General features: G+C 34.8%; 1 protein-coding gene across 3 annotated transcripts in view; it reads right to left on the bottom strand.

Annotated features, from left to right (window-relative positions):
• LOC118182114 (nuclear pore membrane glycoprotein 210-like) overlaps positions 1-20760 on the bottom strand; it is a 139538-nt gene that overhangs the window by 118215 nt on the left and 563 nt on the right. For 2 of the 3 annotated variants that reach the window (XM_035351400.2, XM_035351401.2), the window contains exon 2: positions 3942-4090. The exons of the other annotated variant lie outside the window; for it this stretch is intronic. In XM_035351400.2, coding sequence (XP_035207291.1) covers positions 3942-4090 — 149 coding nt within the window. The remainder of the gene's footprint in view (positions 1-3941; positions 4091-20760) is intronic. 3 annotated transcript variants of the gene reach the window in all.

Below are 20760 nucleotides of genomic sequence, written 5' to 3'. Positions count from 1 at the left end.
CTATGATAAGACAGTACAAAAATTATTTGAATATCTATTCCCTAACATCCAACTTTAAACCAAAAGAAATTAGTTTTCAGCTAGTATATTTCAATGATTGATATTATTTGGATAGAAATATCGAATTATTTTAATACGGCAAAACAGACCAAAGTTATTTGTCTGCAGGATGCGATGGCGTCGTGGAGGATTTGATTAGGGTTGACCGGTTTATCGATTATGATAAAGCATGCGAAGGCTAGTTTCCTTAGAAGACAGGCTTTCTAGGCGAAATTAGCTAATACTAATATAACACGTGAGGAAAAAAAATCCCGTGCGGTCAATTTGTTCACTAGGAACCGAACCGTGGATGAACAATTATAATTTGTCCGGGGTGCGTAATGGCAGACCGCACATTGAGTTGAACAGTGTTAAGCGAATTTCGCTTACTGCGCATGCTTGATGGTGTACCTTTGCCGCGGGGAGAAATATTGGCGACTAAGCAACCCTACGCTAGCTTATTCGTGATCTCCATGGCTGTCGAGTGTGTTCGAGTGATTCCACAACTGCAATGTTGTGGAACTTTGCTAATTAGTTATTTTAACGTCCATACCGATTGCACTTGCTTATTTTTCTAATATATGTTTCATTTTAATTTGTTAATAACAGTGCATTTAAAATTTGTTAACATATGTTCGTAATAATTCGTTACTTAGATGTAATTTGTTCACATGTTATAATTCAGTAATTGTAAACTGGAGATTCTATCTTAGTTTGTTAGCGTATATCCGCGCTTATATTTTCTCATTTTAAAGAATTTAATAACTAGCATTAAGGAATTGTAAAATTCAGTGTTATTTGCAAGCACTTGCTATATTCCTCAGTATTTCTTTATGTATATACGAATGGAACGTATGGTAAATCCTGAATTGTTTTTATTGCTTAAAAGTAAAATGAATAAATTTTCAACTAATATATCCTAAATTTCAGTCTTTTTCTGAAAGAAAATTTGTACAGTTCCAGAGGAATGTGCAGAATTTCATAAGTATTATATCTTACATTTTGAATGCAAACACTGCTTCACATTACTTCGCAATAATTTCAGCTTTCTAGTTGTTTGAGCAGTACAACAAAAAATAGTATTTTAACACAGTAATTAACTTACATTTACATTATACTCTACGAAGTTTTAAACGCCAGATTTGTTTACAATCAGATGGCGGTACATCTACCATATGCCGTATTTATCTTCTTTTCAAATCGCGCCAACATAGTTATTACGCCAAATTTTTTTCTGAGCATGCGCAGTATGCGACATTCGTTTAACACTGTTTAACTCAATGTGCAGTCTGCCATTACGCGTCCGGGGTCCTGGGCAACTGGTCATGAGGATTAGTATTTAGAGTCATATCTACTAGAGTGCTGACAGACGGCTTAACGCAATAGGGAAATAACCTGCAGTTTTATAGTGCAGGTGAAATTACGAAAAAACGAAGAAAACCACGAAGTTTTCATGCACGCAGCCCATTCTTATAAACTAGGACAACTACCAATGTTTTCGTAGTTTTAACCATTTAGCCATTGGTGGTTTAGCTTTGAAAGAAGTGAAATCTAAAATCCTCGACTGCCATTATTAAATTTTGCAGAAAGCATATGCAAGTACACTATGACATGACACCATGCAAGTACACTATAACAGTACTTTTTACGCTTTAAAAAGTCACGCTTTGAGAAGTATCTTTCACTAAAGCTCTATAAAATATGTAGCGTATAAATAATATCAACGAAGATCATATTGAAGTTTAGCACATTTGATTAAACAGCCAAAACAAATTTTAGTAACCAATTTCATGACTTGGCAATTTAAAATTTAGCATCGCATAATAGATTCATTTTTCAGTATTATTGAATGCGAGATATAGTGAAACAAAATGCTTGCTATTTTTGTATTCTTTGTGAAATTTACACATATTATTACAAAATTATAAAAAATCACGTCATTTCTTTCATAAAAGTGTTAGCAGGTGTAGTAGAAGAAATGCTACATCCTAAAACGTTCATTATTTAAAAGAAAAAAAAATCTACAGAATTCCTGTTGCTCAATTCTTCGCTTTTTTGGAGGAAGAGGAGAGGGAGAAGAAATTATCTTTTGGTGACTTACCGGAGTAGCACAATGAAGAGACAATATTACTTATAAAGAGATGATATTACCCGTAAATAAAATCAAAACAGACCAAATTCCCAAACGTTTTGCAACATATAAACTCTTATCTTGGTTGCACTTTAATGTTTCAACAGAATTCGTTTTCGGGAGGGGAGGAGCCTGGTTAACGTTTTAGAACTACTTTGCTACATCTGCAGCATGCTAGTTGAAAACTAAAAATCTAATTACAAAGTTATATAATTTATATATGTCACGAAATAATACAAAAATTATTTCTTTTCATAGGCAAAAAAAAGCAAACGATGGTTTAAAACTTGCAGGTATAAAATAGCACGAATTATAGTGCAAGCTATGTAAAACATTTTTCTCGAATTTATTGAAAATGTTTAAATATAGAGTAAAGGTAATTACGTAACTTAATTCGACTTCAAATGCCAACTAGCCTAAACAGTTTAACCATCTTTGAGTTAGTGAAATTCGTGAGCCTGCATCTAGGGTACATACTAAAATTGAGAGGAATATATTATACCTCGATCACGGCTTTCTAAGTTATTCTTTCGATTCGGCCCACCAGCGGCCGAGCGGTAAAGTCGCTGAACACTGGTAGTTCGGTCCGAGGTTCTAATCCCGCGAACGGGCTGGCTGCGTGTTTTCGTGGTTTTCCCCATGTGTAACGTGTATACGAGCCGGTTTTCCTTAGAAAGTCCTCCACGAAGGCATCCCTCCCGTTAGGCAGATAGCCCTCGAGGCTTTGCCATAATTAAATAACCTAACCTAACCTAACCTATTCTTTCGATCCACCGCAACATATGGAAAGTAAAAATTTACTTAGTTTCTATAATATAATTAAAGAGCAGATGGTCCAGAGACACTTTGAAAACGTAGATAAGGCGTATACTGGCTAAACCTCAGTGAAGTTAGATATCGGAGCAGGCCATCTTTTCTCGGCAGCAGTGCTATCAGAGATATTGTTATTGAGATAATACAAACTTAAGGTCTATAGAATTCCTAATGCTTGATCCTTCGGTATTTTCGAAGGGGAGGGAATAAGTAGGAGACTCAGTTCGTCCGAATATTTAATTAACTATATATTATTCGACAAGGGTCTTCGCAACTGCAAACCCAATCATATGCCTAGGTTCATAGCTACTCATGCTTGCAAAGCACCTGATCCTCGATACAGGATCATCGATGGCTGATAGAAAATGGTACATGGTCAGATGAGTTTCTTTCATGCGTACCAATGTAGATAGACGAGCTTGATTATGATGTTAGCCAAAGATTTCTTCTATAGCAGATGCTTATCGAGACGCGTAAGGGCAAGTGAGGAGTTTTGGAGTAGCATCTGGAGTATTATTCCTTTGCAAAAAGCTTCCTACAATGTAACCCTGGGCGAACATCGTGGCTAATGTACGTTATTTCATATTTATTGCAACACATACACATTTCACATGCTTTAAGGCAAACATGTCTTTTACCAATGCTCCATGTCACACTTTGGAAGAAGGTTAAGATATGGTTCTAAGAACAGGAAGCAGAATTTCAATTAATTTTCATGTCTTTTAAACTTGCCAAAGTCCTACGGGCTTTTTCAAAACTGGAAAAACAGAAGCAGCATAACCTCGAGCACAGTTTGCAGGGACCTTTCTGTTGCAAATACAATACGTGACACTTACCAGTATCTTGCTGAATTTATGCCCTGTTGGATATAAGCTCATTTAGCAGGCAGAGATGGATCTATATCATATTAGAAAGATGATTTTAATGTTTCGGCTGGTCATTGCATATAAATTCTTACTTTTATTTTTCTGGGACGCTGTAACTTGCGTAATTTTCCTTTCCACTTCATCTGAAATACATGTCACTACAGCTTTACGGGAGCAGCTCCCCGGAAGATCCTTATCGAATACAGGAGAAACAATAATGACTTCTGGATCAGATGAGTACCTATAATAAAAAGGGATCGTTATTATCGAATACAGGAGAAATAATAATAACTACTGGATCAGATAAGTATCTATAGTAAAAAAAATGTGTTAAGTCGTATAATGATTGATTTAAGTACCTTTTCACGGGAGGCCCACCAGCGGCCGAGCGGTAAAGACGCTGAACACTGGACACAGCTGTTAAAAAAGGCTAAACATGACTGAATGGAAGCATAAGAGTAAATAACTATTTCAGATCATTATTATGGCCCACCAGCGGCCGAGCGGTAAAGTCGCTGAATACTGGTAGTTCGGTCCGAGGTTCGAATCCCGCGAACGGGCTGGCTGCATGGGTGTTTTCGTGGTTTTCCCCATGTGTAACGTGTATACGAGCCAGTTTCCCTTAGAAAGTCCTCTACGAAGGCATCCCTCCCTTTAGGCAGATAGCCCTCGTGTGCTTTGCCATAATTGAATAATCCAATCCAATCCTTCACGGGAAATATATCGCGAAGAACGAGACAGAATGCGGCTACTGGGAAAATGACGCTGTATAGAAGTTCAGAGGAGTAGCAATGCAGTGTAACAAACCAGATCTTTCTGATTTTAGCACAGATGATATACCCTGATGTTCAAAATGTTCGCGGAAAATACTTGCACGGAAATTTGATTTAAAATATAAATTATTACTTTCTTGTCTTTGAAATAACATTCATTGAAACACTGATTTGAGGCAGTATTTATGCTATTTATAGAAGCTTCGTGAGAATGCATCTTTAAGGATGTGTACTAAATTGATCATCGCAATGTTTTGAATAACAGAACTCTTTAGAAAACATTGACTTCCGCAGACCTATTCTTATAAGAGATAACAGTCCAAAAGTTGAAAAAAAGAGAAATGTAGCAAGCAAAGTGAATTTAGAACAATATTTTTGCTCTAAGATTTCTTTAATTGATTATCACCATATTGTCATGGTACAAAATTTATTTGGTCCTCCACTTCTTTGGTTACTTTCCTCAGAAATTTTTGTGCAAAAGCACAAACACTTGTATATTTATTACAAACGATACCAAAACTGACTTCAGTGTGAAAATCATATAAAATAGCTGGTTCTGTCACAATTATACCATTTTTCGTGAGAGAAACAATTTGTTGCATATATCTTACATGTCGATTCAGCACAGTTTGCGAGAAAGTAGAACGTTGCAAAGCACGGTAAGATAGAAAGCTGGTCGAAGTTAGCAGATTATAGTTCAAACAGTTGTACCATTGGAATCAGCGAAAATGTAGCCGCATGCTTTTGGAATTGGTTTTATAGGAAGTGTTTAAAGATGTCCTGGTCAATGTCACTGACAAGTACCATCTTAAATTATGACTCATTTGTCAATAATAATCCTTTGTAACAGGCGTCAAAATGCCACTCAACTTCAAAAATGACTTCTTAATGGCACTCCAGCCATATTTTCTCCTTTACTCACATCCTCCTCTTCCAGGATTTTAAACGTCGAAGCAAGAATTTTATAACAGTCCGGCTTCGGAAGAAATCTCGACAATCCAATTAAGTGATGTCAGCTATCTGGCTGTACCCTAACAGTCAAACAGTAGCAGAAACTGGATAAATAAACGTGACAATAATTTGTCATATAAGCCGATGCTTAGTTAAGTTGTAATACTAGACGAGGCTCTTCGATTATAATGGTTTGGTTTGATTTGGTAGATTATGTCAAAGCACACTAAGGCTATATGCCTAAGGGGAAGGGAAGCCTTCGTGGAGGATTTTCTTAAGGAAAATGGCTCGTATATACGTTACACATTGGGAAAACCACGAAAAAGCACATGCAGTCAGTCCGTTCGCCTGGAATGGAACCTAGGTGGGAAACTTCCAGTATTCAGCTGTTTTACCGCACGGCCGCTGGTGGGCTCGATTGTATGAAATTTTGTTCATGTATTACTTATGTGCGGGTGATAAGATCCCACAGATTAATGGTTATTGCAAACTACAGCAGCAAAATCTCAAAAAGACACAAAACAATATTAAGTATTACAAACAAATTTATTCTTGAAAGTGCAGTTCTCGTTATCATATAGTTCCGAGACAAGCAAAATTTAGAAATACATATAGACAAGACTGCAAATGATACATATTTTTTAACAGCAAACTTTTAAGACAGCATTGTTTAATTGCCTGATGACGCTTCAATAGCCGTTTGTTCATATCGTTTACTGAAAAGAACACTGGCAATCGCCGATCACGTTGAGAGAACAAACTTGGAGGTCTTATCCAAGGCAATGTTGAAATCTCAGTGTCTCCTTATAATGGAAACACAGATTTAAAGAAAAAAAAATTCATGCTAAAACGAAACAAGTCGAAAATCATTTGTACTGGTAGTGTTTTCTGATCACTGTACCCAATCCATAAATGCCCGAGTGGTTAAGACCGCTGAATACTGGTAGTTCGACCCGGATGAAACCCATGTGAACGGGCTGCTTGCATGGACCTTTTTTTGTAGTCCCCATGTGTAACATGAATACGAGCTGATTGCCCTTAAAAAGGCCTCCACGAAGGCACCGCTTCCCTTAAGCAGATAGCCCTGAACTGCTTTGCCTTATTCAAATAACATAAATCAATCCATAAATGTATATTGTTAGACGGTATATTCATAAATGTTAATTGTTAGACGGTAATGTTAATTGTTAGACGGTAAGATTTCTTTAATTGATTATCGCCATATTGTCATGGTACAAAATTTATTTGGTCCTCCACTTCTTTGGTTACTTTCCTCAGAAATTTTTGTGCAAAAGCACAAACACTTGTATATTTATTACTAACGATACTAAAAATAAGTTTTCGTGCTAAAAAAATTGGTAAAACGCAGGATTTTTGAAAATGAATCGCTACTTTTCTGAGAATGCACTGATGTCATTCAATTAGCCACTCACAATTTACGAGTCTGGGATTGTTTATGACATAAAAATTTCTCTTAATTCATTTAGTTTATTGTTTACTATGCTAAAATAAAGCTGACCTGACACAAATTGGGAAATGCTAATTTTGGAAGTTATTTCTCCGTCCTTATTCCGTGCCTTCGTTGTATAATTGAAAGCAAATCCAGTTAGCAGTCGGGATGCCGGAGTTCGAATACTGGCGAAGACGTCTCTGATTTTTCAAACTTCCTGCTCTGATAAACCTAATGACTCTACAAATGAATCGAATCCGGACCTCCCGAACTGCTGGCCGGGAAGTGCTTCCAATCACATCACGAAGGTACGCGATAAGGAAGAAGGAAATACCCTGCAAGTTGACTGGGCTGATAGGTTCAAGGGCTCTGTATTTTCTAGTTTCGCGACTGAATGGCGCTGTAAAAAATGTAATGTTTTTAATTTATTATAAACAATATAAGTGGTACTAAATAATAAATTTGGCACTTTAAATAATTTTGAACGATATTTCTCAGTGTGTTTCAAATTTTAAAACTAAAATTCAAATTTTTTTCCTAAAATTCCTAGTTTTGTAGCTAATTTGGTGTCTTGTTGTTCACTTAAGGTAAGTGCCTCACTTACCTTAAGTGGCCTACCCTTGGCTCTTGTCAAGAATTATAGGCTTTATAAAAATTTTAATTTTTATAGAAATTGAATGATTCTTTGAATAAAGGATAAATTGAACTCATATTAGAACAAAGCTATAGCCAATCAATTAAAATTCCAAGTCATATTTTGATAATTAGTTAGAGCGATCAGTCATTGAACTTAATGCAGAGCATTCATACCTGATCGAATGAAGTATCTGACAGAACCTCGGTCTGGCATCTTTTTTTCCTTTTATATCGGCAGTAAGCCTTCATGGTACTATTAACCCTTCAGCGGTTGCGCAGGTGAGCTCCTTGATGACCATCAATAGATTAAAAATGCTTATATTCTTGTGCAGTTGCGCCTTATATTCTATAAGTCAGCATTCCTATCTAGGCTTTGCTTTTAGTTTCATATTTTCCTTATCATTGCCAAATTTTATTAATATCCATCAGATTACTAACATATACAAAAATAACAATACTCACGTTTTTAAATTCTGCAAAACAGCTTATTCTCCAGTATAGAAATAGTAATGTTTTGTTTGATTAGCTTCAGGAATATTTTTGAATATTTAAAATAAGATCGTTTCTCGTTATTTCACTGACTTTTTTAAATGTTAATTACTGTTAACCCACGCATTGTGAAGGCAAAGTTTCTCAGCATCTTCAGTTTCGTTTCCATCTATAATTTGATTAGTAATTCATTAGTAACACTTGGAGTTTAAAGAATTCCTTCATAAATTTTTCTCTAGTTTAGGTAAAGATGGAATTGCTTTAACAGTGTTGCAATCAATTATAGATAGTCGAATTTAGTGGTTTGCAGTTAATAGAAAGGAAGCTTAGTAATTTTTTTATTGTGTTGATGTTAATATTAATATTATCGGCACACTGAGGAAAAAAATCTCATCAGTTTGTAATGATCTTTTCGAGATTTTCTGCATTTCTTAAAATTCATAGGAATTTCATACAGTCAACCGCAATATCAATTAGTTAACTATATATATTTTTTTTAATTTTCTGTTTGGTTCTTAAATGAATTACGGAATGTGTCGCTAATTCCAGTCATACCCAGATCACTTTTAAAAAGTTAAAAATTATGTCGTACAGGCTTTGCAATTTAATAGATAGTTCAGGCTTCGTGCTGAACGCGCAATTAAGCTAACATATCAGGTGTGTATTAAAAATTTCTTCAGCATAGAACAAACAACACAAAAATACCCCCTCAAATTAATTTTTGAAGTTGAATTGATAATTTATAGATTCCTTGTGTTTCAATGTGTTTAAAAAAAAAAAAAAATTGTGAAAGGAAAATGAGGCATTGGGAATAATGGCAATAAAAACTTTTTTTTAGTGTTTAAAACTTCTATTATATATAGTTACCGCACATAACCTGAAAAAACTTCAGGCGTTAATAGAAAGGATTCATCATCTTCAATCTTCATCAAATTTTATCTGATTTAAATTACCACAAGCAGGGCTATAATAGAATTTCGATCCATTGCTTTCTAAGTAAAGTACCAATTCCATCAACCGATAGCAGAAATCAATAATGATTAATTAAATTTGTCTCAGAGCTAGTTTTAGATATCATTGTACAAGTGATGAATGTGAGAAAGCAATGAGAAAAGGATTGATTAATTAATGCTGCATAGTGTGCAGTTTTCGGGCAATACTACGCTACGATAACGAGCTGTACATTACATTTTTGTGCTTGTTTGAAGCTAAGCTACTTGCTTAAAATCGCTTATTTGTTTCCATGAAGAAAGGACAATAATGCCGACACATTGGGGTTCATAAAATTAGAATATACGCGCAAAAGAGTAATGTTTTCTTAAAAAATTGTTGTTTTCTATGTAGCTATTCAAATTTCTTTCCTTTATATGTCAACGTGTAACGTGTAGAGGTGCCTGTTTCCGTTAGAAAGTCCTCCGTGACGGCATCCCTCCTCTTAGGCAGATAACCCTAGTGTGTTTTGCCATAATCAACTAAACCAAATCCAAACCCTTCTGTCTCTACTATACATGAGATGGAGTATGATGGAGAATTTTTATAATCGATGGAATTTTTCCTGTATTTTTTACTGATTTTTCTTTTTGAGCTTTCTTCTTTTCCTCGTTTGCTTCATATCATAACGGTTATTTTACTGTATACTTACCTTTGGATACTTTGAGCGAGATACAAATCTCATATAGTATGAACTAATTATATTTATATGCTTTTACATCATTTTTTCCTACATTAAAATTTATTTCTGTACTGCGGTTATAGCACGTATCATTTTCTCCCTTCACTTTCAATTTTAGTGCGTGTGTTGAGAACACGAAAAAAAAATTACTTAAGAGAAATGCAATACAGTTGTTCACTTATTAAGAAAATTATAAAACTGAATTTTTATATTAAAAAAAAAGGTTTTAATTTCCGAAGCATATCATTACTTTTTTTTCCTATTACAAAAGCATACTACTAATGCCGTATCACATTTATTTGCATCAAATTGAAATAGTCAGTTTTAAAGGTTTTGCTATAGAAGTAAATGTGTACACAAAACTAAGGCTTTATACGGGGATATTTATAAGGGACAGTTTCTGTATATAAAATCCTCCATGAAAGCCTTCTCCTTGGACAGACAGCCCTCATGTACTTTAGGCAAAGTAAATTAATCTCCAGCTTAGATTTAAAACAATCTAGGACAGATGATGTGACTCAAAGCTGTGTTCATTCCTGGATATAATCTCCATACTTTGCACATAAGTTAAACGTTTTACACCAATCATATCACTCTGAAAGAATAACAAGGTATTTCTCCCACCTTCTTGGCGTGCCTTCGTGATGTAGTGGTTCTGCACGCTGGGCCGTATCCAGAGGTCCGTGGTTCGATTCCCGGCGAAGGTTGGTTGGTTGATTGATTTTTTAATGGCACAAAACCTCGAGGGTTATTATGCACAACACAAATGGTGAATAAAATTCAAGATACACAAACATACTGTATCAAATGAATTGATGAGATGAACCTGAAATGCTGATGAAGGCATGGAGCAAATGCTCTAGCAACAGATAGAGCAGGATAAAAGGAAAATAGCTTCAAAGCATATGGTAAAAAGAGATGTCTTTTAAAAATCTTATGAGGTTGATGTGGGGGTTTCTTCCAATGAGATCTGTTAAGTTAACATTCGTTGAATTAAAATGATAATCCCGTTTTTGGCTAAAAGTAGGACAGCAGGTTAAAATGTGATTGACTGAAATAGGAACGTTGCAGGTGCCACAAATAGGCTCATTATCTCCTTTCAAGAGATACTGATGTGTCAGTCTGCAGTGATCAATTCGTAGGCGAGTCAGCAGTACATCCTCCTTTTGATTCCCTCTCGGCTCTCAGTACTCCAAATTGGGTTTTACCTGCCTTAATTTGTTCAGAGTGTGGCATTCGCAGAGTTCTTGCCACCTGGACAAGATCTTTGATCTGATTAATTCCGTATGTCTGTAAAAGGGACATCATTTTCAGAGGTAATATCAGCAGATTTTGCTGCGACATCGGCGAGTTCATTGCCTTTGATGCCAGCATGTCCAAGCACCCAGCAGTACGCAATAGAATAACCTGCGTTTCTCAAACGGAGGTGTGCCTTTAAAATTTCTAAGACCAAAGGGTGGCCAGTATTTGTATTTATTGAATCAAGAACACTCAAAGAGTCAGAGTAGATGATGAACTTTCTGCTATTCTGCTTAGAAATAAAGATTAAGGAATTCAAAATGGCAAAAGTTTCTGCAGTAAAGACAGATGCAGCCTTATGAAGTTTACTACTCTTGATTTCTTTATCACAAAGAAAAGCTGCTCCGACGTGATCATGATTCTTTGAGCCATCAGTAAAAATTGCTCTAGAGTTGGAATAACTGTTTCTATGCTCCAGGAAAATATGTTGATATTAGACATCATTGGTACTGCTCTTCTTAAGTTCTCCAAAAATGTTAATTAGGTGAATATTCACTCCTTGCCAGGGAACAATACCAAAAAAGTCAAAGCTTTTGGGATGCAGATCATTTAGGTTGAATTCTTCAATCAGTGAGTGAATGCGAAGATCAAAAGGAGGGATACATGAAGGACGTGCTTGATAAAGACGCCAGTACTGATCAGATGTCATGAGTCGGACAGGATGTTCGGTTTCTGACATTACTTTATAATGAAGTTCGATGGACAATTGCTTGCGTCTGAATTCCAGAGATGGTTCAAAACAGATGACATATAAACTTTGGACTGGAGATGTTTTGAAAGCCCCACAGCAAATACGTAGCGCTTGATGGTGGACTGGATCCAATTTCAGTAGCACAGAAGGTCTTGCTGATCCATACATAACACAGCCATAGTCAAGTTCAGAACGGATTAAAGCTCTATAAATGCGGAGCATAGAACAACGTTCTGCTCCCCATGAAGTATTGGCAAGGACTTTCAGTATATTGAGAGCTTTAGCGCATTTTTTCTTTAAATTTAAGATATGCGGAAGGAAAGTGAGCTTTCTGTCAAAAATAACTCCTAGGAATTTTGCTTCTGGCTCAATGCGGATCAAAGAGCCGTCAAGATGCAGCTCTGGATCAAGATGTAGATTTCTTTTACGACAGAAATGCACGCAGACTATCTTCTGGCTAGAAATTTTAAAGCCATTGTTGTTGGACCCCTTTATGATATTGTTTAGAGCAATTTGAAACTGTCTCTCATATCTTGACAGTGACAATATATCATCAGATTATCAACATACAGGGAACCATGCACTGTAGGAGAAAGTTCTCTTAAAATGGAATTAATTTTCAGGCTGAAAAGAGTGACACTGAGCACCGAACCTTGGGTACACCTTCTTGTTCTACAAATACTTGGGAGAGCAACGAACCAATCTTAACCTGGAAAATGCGGTCCTTCAGAAAGTTTTGAATGAAAATGAGTAAATTACCTCGCAGTCCAGTGCTGTAAAAGCCATGAAGAGTTCCATGCCGCCAAGTTCTATCGTACGCCTTTTCCATGTCAAAGAAGATTGAAACCACATGATTTTTTTTCACAAATGCATTGCGTACTGCGGTTTCTATAAACAGGGCATTGTCGAGTGAAGATCTTCCCTTACGAAAACCACTTTGGTAAGGTGATAGGCAATGGTTATTCTCCAGATAGTAGGTGAGACGGTGATTTACCATTTTTTTCCATAATCTTGCAAAAGCAGCTAGTGAGCACGATTAGGCGATAATTTGAAGGATATTTTTGGGGTCCTTGCCGGGTTTTGCTATAGGTGTTACAAAGGCCCTGCACCAGGCAGTAGGAAAAATTTGTTCCTTCCATATCTTATTATAAAGAGCGAGAAGGACCAGTAGAGATTCATAGGGCAGATGCTTTATCATCAAATAACTTATGCCATCAGGATCAGGGCAGGTCCTATCAGTGCGAGAAATTACACTTGTTAATTCAAACATGGTAAGATCTTTATTATAAGAATCTGCATTAGGATGGGAAAAGTAGATTTGAATCCTTTCCAAGAGCATCTTTGTGTACAGAAACTCTTCTGAGTAATTGCTACTGTCAGATACAGCAGCAAACGTATCACCTAAAGCATCGGCTATTTCTTCTCTAGTGCTTATCACCTTTCCATCTTTTTCTAGAACAGAGAGAAGATAATCATTATATAGTCCAGAGGCTTTGCGGACTCTTTCCCAAACCTGTTTTCTAGACATTGAGGAGGTAATAGTGGAAACGTAGGCTGCCCATGATTTTTTCTAACTTTGCCGTCTCACTTTTCTTACATTCGCCTTAACTTTTTTAAATGCAAGAAGATTTACCAGTGTTGGATATCAGCGAAAGATACGCCAAGCTTTCTTTTGCTCTCTCGAAGTTTTATGACAATCATTGGTCCACCAGGGTTTAGGGAGCTTTGGGAACTTTGTCGAGGACTTCGGAATACAGAGATCAGCTGAAAATACAGATCAAAGTATCAGCGGATTTCTTTACTAGGATATTGACGTATACTAAGCTTCAAGGATAGCTCAAATGAAATACAGAACACAGCCTCAATGAATTTCAGAAGGTTTGCAGTAACTCTGGAGAAACAAAATACCTGACAATTATGAAGATTACTTGGTGAATTGCTTTCATGTTGGACTACCATACAGATAGAATGAGACTTCGGTTCACGAACTTAATTCGTTTCTGAAGGCTGATCGTCAACCGAAACGTTAGTAACCCGAAACAGTTTTGCCCATGTCAATTAATATAAAATGGATTGGTTCGTTCCTGGACCACATATGATTGCTTATTTAAAATTTTAAAACGGTACTTTTTGCACAAATTCATAACCTTAAACCAATGGAAATCAGTAATAAACCCTTGCCGCGCGCGGATTTTTCATGGAGGACGCGATTTCACGTATACGCGTTATCTTAATTATTTCCATTCGGTTTGCTCAACGCCAGAATTTCATTCATACTCACTTCAATGGTAATTCATTAGCATTGAAAGTTTGCTGGTATCAGATTTAGACAGAAGATATCAAAATATTTTTAAAGGACTTCTATCACCTGAAAATGACTCCAAAGAAATCGCAGAAATTGCAAAAGCAATCGGTGGTGAAGGGTTTTCAGATATTGAAGAAGAAGTCAAATAATTAATCGGAAAATGACAAGAGATGAACTAAATAATCACCAACAACAGTGAAAATGGAGTTTTTTTTTTTTTTTTTTTTTTTTTTTTTTTTTTTTTTTTTTTTAATATATGTACAATAACGAGCTCTAGCCGTTTATAGGCGTTGGCCACTACTAAGACCGAAAGCTGTGGTCTCTATTATGGAGGCATCCAATAGGTTAACCATGGTTACCTGCTATGAAGGAATGGACAAATTATACCCATGCCTTCTCAGGAATTAGAGCCCGAGCCATCCGGTATGGCAGTAAGAGTCACTAACCACTTTCCTGTCTGAGCGGCAAAATGAAGAAGATAAAGCGCCTTTAACTTACAAGAATTTAAACACATTGTTAAAAAATTCACAATAAACTGTCTTATTTTGCAGTAGAGATTGGCCCAAATAAAGAAACAAGAAGACACTTTATGAGAGGCATTGAAAATATCTAAGCTACTTAACACCAAACTTTTAAACAGTTGCATCAGTTCCAAGCAAAAATCACTCAGCCTTAAAATAATAATAAGTGTATCATGTACTGATTTCGCAGAAATAAAAATTCTTTCAATTAACATTTCCTTCGCATGTTTCCTCTTTTAATAACAACAATATTTAATTTGTTTAAAGTATGCATACTCTTATTTTGAATTACACCAAATATTTTTCCCATAGAAAGTTAACTTTTCGGAATGCGATTTTGCCGTCCCCGGAATGTATTAATGACGTAAGGTTTCGACAAAGGTTTACTGTGAATTACAATACAAAAAAGCTAAACACAATATTAAACAGATAAAACAGACGAAAACTTAATTTTAACATACCTGTAGGGAGAAAAATGGATGGCATAAGAAGAAAATGATGAGGAAAATGTTACTGTTCGGACGTGAAATTCTTTTCTATGAAAACATGAATTAGCTGTCTTTTAGAAAATCTTTCTCTCTCTCTCTCTCTCTCTCTCTCTCTCTAAATGGCACTCGGCTTTAAACGAGATTCTCTGGGTCTTCGTTTTACTCAAAATTTGCCAATGATTTGTTGCTGCCAATTTTTTTTTTTTTTTTTTTAATGTTTTGAAAATGAGATGTGGTTTGTCACTGAAAATGCTTATGCTGTAGCTGGCTACTGCTTTATGAAGGTGACCGACGTGAAAACTTTGCATCTTAGTAAAATTCACACAAATTCTGCGAACCAGAGAATTAAAATGATTTTTTTTCTTCCACAATAGCCTTTTGTTGCTGCTTCTGAAGCTGAAGCTCTTTCTTGTCGATTTCATTTTTTGGCCCTCTAATAACGTCTCCACGTGTTTATCGTTAAATTTTTTGATTTATGGTTTTGCCGCAATACTAGAGATTAAAAAAAAGGACATACGTGTCAAAGCTCTCAAAGTCTCCGTCTGCGACCCAACCTGGCCATAATTTCATCCAGGCCGAATTCATGATTCTACATATACTAAGTCACTTGCTGGCACGCTTTGTTAATGACAGTCAAGCAATGGAGATCATTAAAAGGATATTTTCGGAAGTCCCTGATTTATAATTACGATGCGTATGTTACCTCAAAATCCTTTTGGAAATCATACGTTGCCGACTTGCAACTGGAGACACCGTTAGTCATCCGAGGCGCTTTTTGCTCAGATAATTTGTTCGTGAGGCGAGGCGTTCGCGGTCCGAAGGTTCATTTTACATCGAATTCACTTTGCATTTCCATCAACTCCATTAAAAATTTTCAAAATTTTTACTACTATAAATACTCATATTTAACAGCTCTTTTTTTTAAATGAGTATAGGTAAGTTTTCATTTAGCTATACTGTGGAAAAAGAAATACAGTAATAAATAGGGACTAATGACTGATAAATGTGAGACTCATGAACCTAATTATTGTTTATTTGGACGGGTAAGACCACTGAGCATTAGTAGTTTATCCCAGATTCGGTTCCCATTAATAAAAAAACGAGTTGCATGGGGCTTCAATGTTTTATCCATGTGAAACGTGAAGCTGACTAAGATATCCTTAAAGATATGCTTTCTAAAGTAGGTAGCCCTCTCGTGCTTTGCCAAAATTAATTAAACAACCAATCAAATGCCATAAGAATGAAAACTAACGCAGTACTTTTATTTACCATGCTTGATGTTGTAAAGTAGCATAAAGCTTTTTCTAAGAAAAAGGGAAAAAAAACTAATAATTGAAAATAAAATTACAACACATCATGTGAATATGGATGTCTAAGCTGGGTTTAAATTGAAGTGTTTATATTTCCTTGAATTTCATAATTTAAGAAAATCTTTATTTGCTGTTGCGGAAGCTCTCAAACAAACTTCGGTACTTTTCCGTTTGGCCGGCGCAAATCTCGCCAAGCAGACTTTATTGGCGACAACATACAGTATACACATAAAAAATATTAAAAAAAAATGTTAGTTCTAAGAATTCTTTTTTTGAAGGCATAAACATTTTAATATCACTTAAAATTTTATAAAAAGCCAATAAATAAAGACAATAAATTTGTAAAAAGACATTAATTTAAGAATTTACTATGCTTTCATGGTTCAACATCCCGATTCACCGGTTCATATCACGTGACCCCAAGCGATCTCATCTCACGTAAACTACTCTACAAAAATCTAATGCTCTTAGTAATTATCTACATTAATTTCAAGTTAAATCTTAATTTGGAACACAAGTTTAAATGTAAGAAATATTTCAATTCGTACGAATAGCTTACTCAGAAATTATGTAAAAACTGCAGTGTTTACTTCGCTAATGCATTCTCATTAGAATTGATGAATTTAACCCTTGACTTTACCTTTTCTATATTTTCGGCTTCGGGTAAGCGCTGTGATTGCATCCTAACTGACTTAATTACCGAAAATGGCCTTAGACATAAAACTGAACTATCTGATAAAAATTCTATGTAATTATATGCCAGTATTGAAAGAAACAATCAATCTGATATAAAAGCTGCGACTTGTTTTGAAAATGAGGCGTAAAAGGTTACCAGCGAGAATATTCCGTTTGGCATCGGTTATACCATTATTGGCGACTTTATCGCTTGCGCCGGCAAAACGGAAAAGTACCCAAACTTCTTCATAAAGCCTCATCTGAACCCCGTATATTCGCGGTAGGGATATTAACAGGCAACTATGCTGGTGATAATCAGATAATTCTTATCGCAATCTCATACAGCAATTGCGTTTCTTAAAATACGACTGCAATGCAGAAAAATTCTTATAGCTATATTAACGACAGAACAAAAATAATGTTTGTTTCCACTCTTTACACAGCGGAACATTTATAATGAGCATATTTCATAAAGCGCGCTTTCGTAATTATGTAAACATACAGAAAAAATATGATTAGGAAAATGCCTGACCATCCTAATTCGCCTGGGCTCGAACCCAAGTCAAACTACTAACATTCAGCGATCTTAATCACGGGCCTGAAGTTTATGAGAACGTTTAAGAAATATCAAAACAAAATCTTTTCAGCAAAAAAAAAAAAAAAAAAAAAAATATAAATAAATAAATAAATAAAAATTCATCCTTCATAAAATAAAATGACTTATTGAAATATCTTGGTTATTATTTATATTTTAATTACCTAGACACAAATTATATTTGATTTAAAGAATACCATTTAAAATAGAGAAGTCGAATAATTTAAATTAATGTTAAGAACATTTTAACTTATATAATGTAAACAATTTTTTTTTTTTTTTTAAATTTTTCCTCCCTTACAAATTTATGTTTCTCACGTCAATTTATTTAATGTTCTAGCCCTTGAGAAATGAAACAAAAAATTAGTATATGGTTTTAAATTCATCGCTGGCACAGTAAAGAATGGCTACAATGAGGAAATTTTGTAGTTCATTGAGTGTGTTTGTACAGAATTTTCAAAACCTATATACATAACCTATATATATAAAACCTATATTCTTCTCTAAGCGAGAAGTACAGATGAAACCGCGGAACACTTTTAATATAGGTAAGAAATATTAGTTAAACTAGTAAAAGTAATCTAACATCTTATTTTTGTGACATTTTAAACTGAAAAAAAAATGCCTACGTTTCCAATGATGATTTTTTTAAATCTTCCACCTATGGTAGAACGATAACAGTCGTTCCGGTTCAAAAGTATGGTACTATATAAGGTTACTCGATCTGCTAATGGATTTGCAAAAATTAAAGAACAAGGAGTATGTCCATGATAGTTCAATCAGCAGATCAGTCAATCAGTTGTGGCACAATCGAAGTTGTAGGCTCAAATGCATTTGGAAACGAGGTGTATCAGTAGTATTCTCTGAGAAACTCTTCCATATTTTTTTAATTTGAAACATTTTGATTGCCACGAAGAAAGTTATTCGAATGATCATAATACGTTGACTTACCTCAAAATAATTCAAATGATCATGACGCCCTTTGAAAGATAGTAGGAAGATTTGCTTCTACCTAAGGTTATGGTCTGTAACGGAGTGCCCTTCACACAGCAGTTGAAGCTGCTGACAATGCCTTTTATATGTCTATTTGCAGTTCATGGAATGAACAATTTCTTGTACCGTCTCTGTAAACGACAAGGGCTTCACCAACGGCTGAATGGTAAAGACCGCTGAATACAGGAAGTTGGAACTAGGTTCGATCACAGGCGAAAGGAGTGGCTGCATGGTTGGTTTTCCCTGTGTATATAATATGAATATGAACCAGTTTCCCTTAGCAAGTCCTCCACGTTAGTATCCCTCTCTTTAGGCAGATAGCCGTTACGAGCTTTGCCATATAAGAAAACAAATTTAAGTCCTTTTGATCCAAAGTGGGTACCACTGCGTTACTGATGCCTTTGAAATTCTAATTTTTCATGATTCCCGAATGTATCTTTACCATATACTCTAAACGCAGCACTTAACAAATGAAAAGGGGTAATTTCTAGTGAACACAGCAAAAATACACTAAAAATTTAAAATACGTTTGCTTTTACTCCATTTTTTAACAGTCTTTTCTAATTTTGTTTCTTTCGCTTTAAGAAATGCAAAAATGTAGATGCATAGCGTTTTGGCATTTTAAAACACTAAATGTCATGATCAAATTTCTCAACATAAAAAAAAAAAAGAGAAGGCTGCTTTTGAGGGACTTAAAATAGAAATATTTTACTCTAAACAAAATTGTACTTAGGCGAGGAAGGAGAGAGATTTGTCTAAGCGAATCTAGAAGTGTTAGAAAGCCGTAAAATGAAATGTCATTGAAGTATTTTTATTTTAAGTGTGCATAATTTACTGTGATAATGTGTATAGATGTAAATACAAACACCAGGTAGGTAAATATGAACACAATTTTCTTTCCCTTCTTCATTTTCGCTGTTTTTTACCCTCCTCGAAACTACATCTACACAGCATTTAAACTTCTTGAATCTATTTCGTAGTGCAATGCAGAAGTTTTTGCTTATATTTGTACCAAAAATATTAAAATTCCTTTTATTACTGTAGCACTTAAAAATAATGCGACATTATATAAAAAATAAATTGTAATAGTAATAATAATTGTGTGTATAAGGTAAGAGATGAAAATCTAATATTATTCACCTTCAATAACATTTATGGTTAAAAAATTTAACCTTCAATAAAATTTAACGTTCTGTTAACATTAAATTTAATTAAAATATATACCACTTCGCTTCCTACGAATTTCTTTTAAACTTTAGGTTTTAATTTATTAATTTAAATCACCCACATGATAAATGTTAAAGCAGTAACAAATATTATTGTAGTAGTGCATGTAAGGAATCTCAGTGCACATTTTTAGGTTATTTAATGCGGTAAAGGCTCGAGGGCTACCTGCCTTAGGATGGCATTCTCCTGGAGGAATTTCAAACTGAAAATACATAACATTTTTAGCCCAATTTTAGCGGCAATTTTAAAAAACAAGAAACACTGTACATAATTCTTTTCATCCGACAGTCAGTTAATTAACTATTAAAATTTATAAATATTAATTTTCTGTATAAAAATAAGTAAGTAAACTTGATATCCTTTCCTGTAAATGAAAGTAACTGTTTAACAACCAAAAATAAAAATGTCTATGTATGTTAATCAGTCTATTAGGGGATACTGATCGCAGCTAATCATATTTTTCGATAAATTGCATTTTCTGTTACTAATCAAATTCTCTTCTTAATTTTAACGATTCTTTCATCAGTATTATGTACATTAAAAATTCCATCTTTCCCAAGTATCAAAGTTATGTTTACTAATGAGATGTTAAAAAAATTATTTCATGTTATGAGAAGAAGTATTATTGATTTCTTCGGAATTATGTCCTTCATACACTAATTTATTGAAATTTGATATCAATCTCAATCAGCGAATATAAATTTGGTAAAATTAAGATATAATTAATGCATTGCTTATATAAAAACATATCAGCATTATGCGCTTTTGTGTCACTATCTAATAAACCAAAAAATGGTTTGAATCATGATTCTGTAAGAGGATAACACATGAAGAAT

The sequence above is a fragment of the Stegodyphus dumicola genome, chromosome X2, assembly GCF_044657685.1.
Source record: "Stegodyphus dumicola isolate Sdum_Otavi_A_Nest chromosome X2, ASM4465768v1".
NCBI lineage: Eukaryota > Metazoa > Arthropoda > Arachnida > Araneae > Eresidae > Stegodyphus > Stegodyphus dumicola.
This window is presented reverse-complemented; position numbering and strand designations above follow the sequence as displayed.